Source organism: Nematolebias whitei, chromosome 8 (genome assembly GCF_014905685.2).
Source record: "Nematolebias whitei isolate Nwh7 chromosome 8, NemWhi1, whole genome shotgun sequence".
Classification (NCBI taxonomy): domain Eukaryota; kingdom Metazoa; phylum Chordata; class Actinopteri; order Cyprinodontiformes; family Rivulidae; genus Nematolebias; species Nematolebias whitei.
The window spans coordinates 32,287,447-32,295,786 of NC_056505.1; the positions used below are offsets into that span (position 1 = coordinate 32,287,447).

Consider the following 8,340-nt stretch of genomic DNA (forward strand, 5'->3'; position numbering starts at 1 on the left):
ATATATATATATATATATAGTGGGTGCAGCTTATATTTGGGTGTGCTCAATAGTCCATAAATTACTGTAATTGTTGATAACTATTAGAGAGAACATTACTTGAACATTAACTGGACCATCCCTTTAAGGAGGGAGCAGCTTTTCATGTGCAATATGCTAATCACTGAATCAGCTTTTTGTCTGATAGAAAAGTCTTCGAACAGAAATAAATCCTTTCAGTTCTTCTTGTGATTGCTTGTTCTGCCAGCTGCATCAACATGAAACACAATGAATGAGTTTATATTCTGGAGATGAAACTATAAAAGGAAACAATGCAAGCAGCGGGGTATCAGGTGGGCTTATTGTGAGTCCGTCAAGCTAGTGACTTAAAGAAAGCAGACAAAAGGCTAAGACAGATTCACAGGGATCAGGCGGATCAAACATTTAGCTGACAATCCCCAGCAGCTGCGCCTTGTTGCGCATGTTCAAGTTGAATTCAGCCCAGAAGAGAAAAGATGACAGATTTATCTGACAGCTGCAACATCTTTGACACTGTAGTTTGGAGCGATCCTATATCTGAAGGCCTTTTTGTTACTCAGTTCCTGGTTTTATACATCTGTGGAGACACGTACGCTGCCTGAGAGGGCAGAAGGAACATAAAACATTACAACAGACGTACATCATAAAACGAAATATTAACACAGAAAATGCTGAGAGCTCTGACAAGTTCCCTTTCCACTGTGTTTGGGAGCAAATGTTAAAGATTTAGTGTTTCACAAACATGAGTTACCTTTTCAAATTGACAAAATAAAAAATCATGTTTTTAACTAAAAGTCTAACATCTCACCCGCTTCGTTTGATGGCAGCAGTTTAATCTGAGATCAAGTAAGAAGAGGTGGTGTTAGAGCTATTTTGGTCAAACCTTATTAATGATGTTATGCCCAATCTCATGCAATCATGCAAGACGTATAGCTTTTAGACTGTGTTGGGGATGATGCTCAGCTACTACCACATCACACTTTGTCTTCCATTTTCTTGTTGCTGCAGGTAAATATTCACCATCCATGCAAACCTGCAACCCTATGAGATTTCTCTCTGCTCAGAGGAAACAGGAACAGCTCTTTCATTTTAATGCCCCTGGACTGTTCATCCCTTCGTTACCTCTGCTCTGCACACCATGCACAGTTTTCTGGCTACAATACGCTGAATTAATACCAAAGTCTCACTAATCCTAATGTTTTCTATAATTAGATTGTTTGGATTTGGCTTTTGTATTTTTGTCTTGTTTAATTAAAAAGCTTAACAATAGCCTTGATAGGAGCCATGACCTAGCTATGCTGCCGAACCACTCTCAATTATTTCACGAAAGCTCTGCACTCGGTGACATTTTTTCTCGCATCTTTTACAATCATCCCCTGCTCCATCAGCCTCATCTGACCTTCTAATTAACTTGCCATTGGGCTTCAGAACTCCCCAGAACAAAATAAGCTATCATTAGGTGGCTGCTGAGCTTCGTTTTTCATCACATTTACCAGGAAAGGACTATGTAGTGCATCAGTATTAGTTAGTTACATGTCCATATGTTAAATCTCCAGGTAAAATTATTACAAAATGCAATCTAGTGGAAAAATGATGAAGTGGATTAAATAAGTGGTCCTCAGGACACATGTTGCTACAGTAATGACTCAATCCCTATCAGAGGGACAATTAATGCAGAAATGTCATTATGGAGCGACAAACGTAGATTCACTGCAGAAAAGTTTAATATTTGTAAAACTGACTGAGTTTAGACTTTTTTGGGTCCATTGATTATGGCGGCCATCTTGAATCGATCAACTTCAAAACTTAACAGTTGATGTATGTCCAATGGTTACATTTAGTAAGTTTCATTAAGTTTTCTCAGTGGTTCATGAAATAGTTTTGCTACAGACAGAAACACAAACACACGAACGGCACCTGCACACTCATGGGCAAAATATTTTTGCCTGCCTTAGCCTTTTCATGTCGAGTAATAATTATAAATAATAGGAAAGTAACATGACAAGAAGCAGTCAAGTTTGTTTCAATGTGCCTGTAACCCAATACATACTAAAACAAGTAAAGTACTGTGCAAAAGTTCTAAACTACATCATATGTTTGCTTCAAAAAACTTGGTGCTTTATGTAAATATTTTTTAAAAACCTCATTTTCAGTACAGTCTTGATACCTAACTTATTTTTTAAGAAAAATTTAATGTTTGTTTTTTTAAGCTATTTTACGATGAATTTTATTCCCTTTAAGCACAGAAACAGATGTATAACTGTTATGTCTTTAGATTTTTTTTGTTAGTAGCTTGTCAACATGTAATTTATTTCTATTTTTTACACAAATACAGTAGTCCCTTGTTTATCACAGGGGATCTGCACCCTCAAGCCCTGCAATAAGTGAAAAACCGCCAAGTAGTACAAGTAGTAAGTAGTAGTTTATTTAGTATATATAAAGACTTTTTAAACCCTTCCCACTCTCTTGCAATGTTCTAAACAATGTTTCTAAACTCTAAACGCTCTAAAAGAGCACAGAATGTCATGATTTCAGCTCTCTTTGCCTCCGGCTGCTCTCTGCCACCTGCCAGCGCTCTCGGCCACGTCCACTTCTCCGCTGAGGCTTTCCTGCAGCTGTGGGCTGCACACAGGTGCAACAGGCGCTACATAATTTAAAATAATTTAATTTAACTAAAAAATTACATGCCGATTGTGCAGCTCATCCATCAATCAGCCAGTTGTGTGTCATGTCCAATCTTATTCTGAAAAACCACGATAGAGCGAATCCGCGATGCATGAGTCCTGTCCAGTTGGCCCAAAGCTACAACAAACAAACTTTACAATATAAACAACTCACTGAACGATATTTGATCCTAACTTTAATGAATGAGATGACAACTAGCAGCCTGGAACTAAATAATCAGATCTTGTAACTGATTTATCTTTTTTTTTTTTTTTTAGACAAACATGAAATACTGTTTATCTGCTGTAGAAATGTATTTAAAGCAATCACAACTTTATTTATCGTAACTTTTTCTGCTTTGCATAGGTGTTTTCTAAGCACATTGCACAATATGCCAAGACATGGCAAGTTTTGGGCCAATTGGACAGGACTTTTTAAACAAGCTCCAAAAAGTCTGCAATTTCAAGATCTCCATGAAATATTACAAGAAAATTTGGTTCCCTTGAGGCATAATATAAAGAAATGAAGAATGACTCAAAAGTTTTGCTCAGAACTGCAATATTCGAAGACAAATTGCTCTGCATGAAGCAAAACGCTGTGAGTAATGCAGCCCAGAGGGGAGTCGGGGAGAAAATGATCTCCTGAAAAATGGCAGCTTTGATGACAGAGCTCTTTAACATGTTCATGGGAGATGTTAGTATGAAAATGATCCTTATTCTAGTTTTTACATGCAATTATATATTTTCTTACTTGGCTTTAGTTAACAATTCTAAATGCAACATTCCAGTCGTTCGTAGGAGCAGCTCGACTGAAGCTTACAGAATTTAAACGCTGCCTCGTTATGTGAAACCACCTGACACATGAAGACAGATGAGGCTCTCGCTGCGTGATCAGTGTTATAATTTTGCATTTACAATCAAAACTGGATGGATTAGCTGATCCTTTAATGCTTATCTATGACTCCACTGAGATGCTAGAGCTTTTTGATGACCATTATAATGTTGGTGCCTTTTGGATTCAGTTTGAAATGAGATAAATAAAGAAAAAATGTTTTTCTTGCTTTGAAGATCCACAGATATAGGTCTTATTTCCATTCAAAGGTAAACAGCACTACACCTCAGCACTGTTCCCAGTGAATCTGTTTTGCCGTTCAAACCGAGCCCTTCTGTCAGTGTTCATGACCTGTAAAACCACAGAAAACATCTTTTTTTATCAGTGACACTCTTGTTTTCTGCTACGAGATTAATCTGGAAGAAGGATGAAAGAGGCTGCGTGAGGGGGCACTGCAGACATCAATTTTTTGTGCTTCCTGAGCTGAAAAAGAAGAGTGTCTGAAAAGGAGAGAGATGTGTGATCGAACTATTAACACCTGCAGACAGGCCTCTTCCCTGGCCATTAGGAGTTTTGCACCTCTATTTAAGCTGAGGTTTCTGACTCGGGGACAAATCGAGAAAATGATCAAGTTACATCATCCTGAACAGCCCATTAAAATTTAGGCCTCCCTGTCTTTAAAGGCAGTTTTTCTTTTCTGTTTTTGCCCGTATATCTTCACAAACCTCCTTTAAATTTCAACTTTTCCTTTTTTCTAATCGGAGTAAATGTTGCTGAGGAAAACACGTCTAAGCATCACCAGTGACAGATACTGCAGGGGATGTCGCTGTAAGTCACCAGACACCGGAGGATGCTTTAATTCACACTGACACCACGTCAACATTACAGGCCACTTCAGCAAGAGCTGGAGTTAAACGCACTGCGCCCTCCAAGGTGGGCGAAGATGGGCACTGGGAAGTGGTGCCTGAGAACAAAAGGCCAAAGGAGAATATAAATAATAATGTTTTATCTTCACCGTAAATCAGGAACTATTACACCATCTCCTGAAGGGGTGAGAAGCCAGAAGCTTGAAACCAAACAGGCTGAAGATGTGCACAACATACAGAACAAAACAAATCTTCCTCTAAACGGACTGCAAAGTCAATTAAATGAAAGAACAAGCACACTGACACCCAGCCAACTCTTTTAGGTAAAACATAAGTTGCTGGAAGCTCAAACTTTGCTTGTGATGATTTAAAGCAGAAAACATTGTGAATTCATGCTCTTCACATCAATCAAATGTGTAATGAGTCTTGGTGATGCTGCTATTACATATTTGAATCACCGTTCACTCATTTATTAATAAAATTGCAGGGTAGCTTCATCACTTGCATGCATTAAATTACCGTTGCTTCTTTTAGAATATTGCTAGCTGCATGTCTTTTATTATAGAAAATACTCTGGTTTTAGAGGAAATGTAACAAATAAATGCATTCACAGGTTCCTTGATCAAGGACAAGTTCTCATGCAGGTTTTTATAGCTCATTTAGTCATATGCCTGTGCATTTAGGCATAATTACAGGGGAACATTTTATGATATTTACAGAAGCAAACAAGGGTCAAAGAAAAAATTAAATAAAATTTTAGTGTTTAACTCGACACTTTGCTTAAATTTCAGTTTAGGGCACTGGCATTGATAAAAGAAAAATGTAACTTTTGAACTGTGTTTCTAGTTATGTTGGCAAGATAAAGGGAGCTCCATGATAGCAGCATTAATATTTTGATTTATAAACCACACTATTACTTATACTTATATTACTTGATGTTTTGCTTAGTATTTTGGGTTCTGAACTCCTGTTTTTTTATTTTATTTGTTTTTTTTTCCTTGCAGAGTCCAATAATTAGCTCAGGTCAGAAATAAAATGCAGAAGTGTTGGTGGCACATGGTGTAACAGATTTAATTTGTATTTATTTAAGTTGTTTTTTTTACCAATATGTGCATTAGTAAATAAAAATATAATCGCATGCATATATTTATTATCCCAAATACATGTTATATGTGACCTCATTAGTACCAGAATATTTTCTCATGTGCAATTTATTTTATGGAAACAGGAAAACAAAAAGTTCATAAAACTTTCTTTTATTGCAAATTTAGTAAACAGGTTTATGGTTTTACACAGAGTATTATAACTGTGCTTAAAATTTGACCTGATTTCACCTAAATCTGCCATCTTGCTCACAACAAAGCAACACAGATAATTTGTTTCTGTCTGGCCATACTGTATGAATATAATGAAATAACAATCTAAAGATAAACTTAATTTTCTAGACCAAAACATAATCTTATACCTAAAACTCAAACTGCTTTGACTCCGTTTTCCCAGCTCTAAGTTTTTAATCCAAGCTGCTAGTTTTGTTGGCTCTTTTGGCTCGTCCCTTTAAACCAATAAATCCTCATGCTGCTGCCATTGAATCAGCCTTCCGCTTCAGATTGAATCACTGTTCTGCTTCTTTGCACTAAATATGCCTCACAAGATTGCATCACACTGTAAAATAACTTTTTTGGTACCTAAACCGCAAGAAAAGATCTTGTTACTGTCCAGTTTAAAATTTCTGTTGATTTGTTTGTGTTCAGTTTCTGTTCAAAGCTAACTCCGAGGTCTTTGTCTTCATGTTTCTAACAGTCTCAAGACAACTCTGCAGAAAAAGCTAAGTAGCGACAGTGTTGACCTATCTGGAATCCCTCTGTCCACTCGTGATGTCCAACAAATTGCCTTTTATCTTCAGAACAACAAAGACAGTATCTTGGCTGTGGACATCAGCTTTACCGAACTCCACGACGACAACCTGAGGTTGTTGCTGCCTCTTCTCGCCTCCTTGCCCAAACTCAGCACACTTGCTCTCAATGGTAACCGCCTCACCTTGGTCATACTTAAGGACCTCACTGAAATGCTTAAAGAACCCAAAAACTTCTCCAGTCTGGCCTGGATAGATCTGGGCAACAATGTGGACATTTTTACCATGCCTCAGCCACTACTGGTTGCATTGCGACGGCGTTGCAGCCTCAAGAGCAGTCTACCGACCATCTATGAGTACACAGAGGGTCAACCATACTCCTACCACCTTGAGACCTCTATAGAGGAACCCAGCCACTACGAGGAGGAAGAGGAGGAAGATGAAGAAGAGGATGTGGAAAGTAAATCTGAGTTGGAACCATGGTGTTTAGGGGAGAAACAGCTCTCCAAAACTTTCACTCTCCACTACTGTGAGAGGTGATGGAGTATCTTCTGTTCAAGGCTCCTTCAGCTGTGGTTGAAGCAACGTCCCACAGGACTCTGATACCTCCTTCTCCCTTTTGTCCTCACACCACGAGCCCAGTCATCCTTAGATGCACAAGGGAGACCAGTGTCCATATTGTGAACATATCGTTCAAACACGGTTACCAAGCTACTCCTGCCCATCTCTGAGTTAATCCCCCCCATGACAGTGACAGTGAAGTGACGATCAGACTTACTGTGTTGGTGGACGGTGCTCTGGGGAACAAGGTGCGGTTTCATTGGAGGGGGGCTGGAAGAATTAATGAACCAGTGCTCTCTCTTTCTTTTTATCTCTGTGACACTGGCAGCCAAGGGGCCAATCTCAAGGAGATTTAAATCAGTTGGTCGGATGACGGAGCTGCATCCCGGCGGTAGTTGAGGTGGACGTTAGTTTGGAAAATGTTGGTCCCTCTGGGTTCTCTACCAGAACTGAGACTATCTCTGTCAGGCAGGGCCCAGCTCCACGTTGTGTGTTCTCTGTTAATCTCTCAACAAAAGCTATGACACGAGTTCAACAGACTATACAGCCGGTGACCCATCACGTGACGCTGGCAAAACTGCTTGGTCGACTTTTTGCGTCCCCCCCCCCCTTCCAAATGTCTACTTTGTGAATGCCCTCATATAGATGAAAAATGAGAACAGAAAGCAAAGCATCTGTTGCATTTCCACCTGTTATTTTTGTGCAATTTAGATAAAAAAAGTGATCTTAGAACAGGAAAGACTCGACGTTTTGCAAATTGTTTTTGGACTTAACTAAAAGCTGATATTCACCTCTTTGTAATCGTTAAGCTCAGTGTTTTAACACATTTGTGACTCTAATGCCAACTTAAGATATGGACCACTGAGTCAGAGCAGTGCCCAAACTGCCCTTCCTACTGCCGTTTGTCTCCACACGTGTTGTTTCTGCTGTACTTCAGTGGTCCTTGTGTTACGAGACCCTGACTGTTATCTATCAGTTATAGTCTGTCTGCAGTAGCATTTAATGACTGTTTAGGCTGAGCAAACCAGTACGCACTTTAAGGCAGTATTGTATTAACATTTTGGTTTCATTGTCCCATATAATATATGTACATTGTTTATAGCTGCTAAAACCAGAAGCTGAAAGTCTCTTTCAGGTGTCAGTATAACATGACAATGATTGTTAGAGAGATCATTTAAAACAACATATAATAAATGTGTAATGAGTGTGTTATGTGTTTATAATAGTAAATTGTCTAATTAATGCTGTATATATTTATGTTATCGTTTTGCAGTTTTGTCTGACTCAGTAATAATGACTAATGACCATGAAACAGAGCCCAAAGGCATCCTGCTATTAGATTGAACAGTACAAAATGGTGTTTTTTGGATAATGCAATAAAGAAGAAAACAGCTCAGTAAATGTAATTCAGAGCAGACACCTTTTATGTTGAATGTTTAATCTGAATGTTCACTCGGTTTGTAGTTTGTTTCATGTGTCTGTAAGTCAAATGTTTCCTTGTTGTAGTCTGTATATGTTGTCTCATGCCCAACAATGACTGCCAGTAAA

The 8,340-nt window shown here is 38.6% G+C and overlaps 1 protein-coding gene across 1 annotated transcript in view; it reads left to right on the forward strand.

Annotated features, from left to right (window-relative positions):
- The window catches only part of lrrc75ba (leucine rich repeat containing 75Ba), a 16,442-nt gene extending 9,250 nt beyond the window's left edge, over positions 1–7,192 (forward strand). The window contains exon 4 of the mRNA XM_037680589.1: positions 6,180–7,192. Within this exon, the coding sequence (XP_037536517.1) occupies positions 6,180–6,771 (592 nt within the window). The 3' untranslated portion in view covers positions 6,772–7,192. The remainder of the gene's footprint in view (positions 1–6,179) is intronic.
- The last annotated feature ends 1,148 nt before the right edge of the window (positions 7,193–8,340 follow it).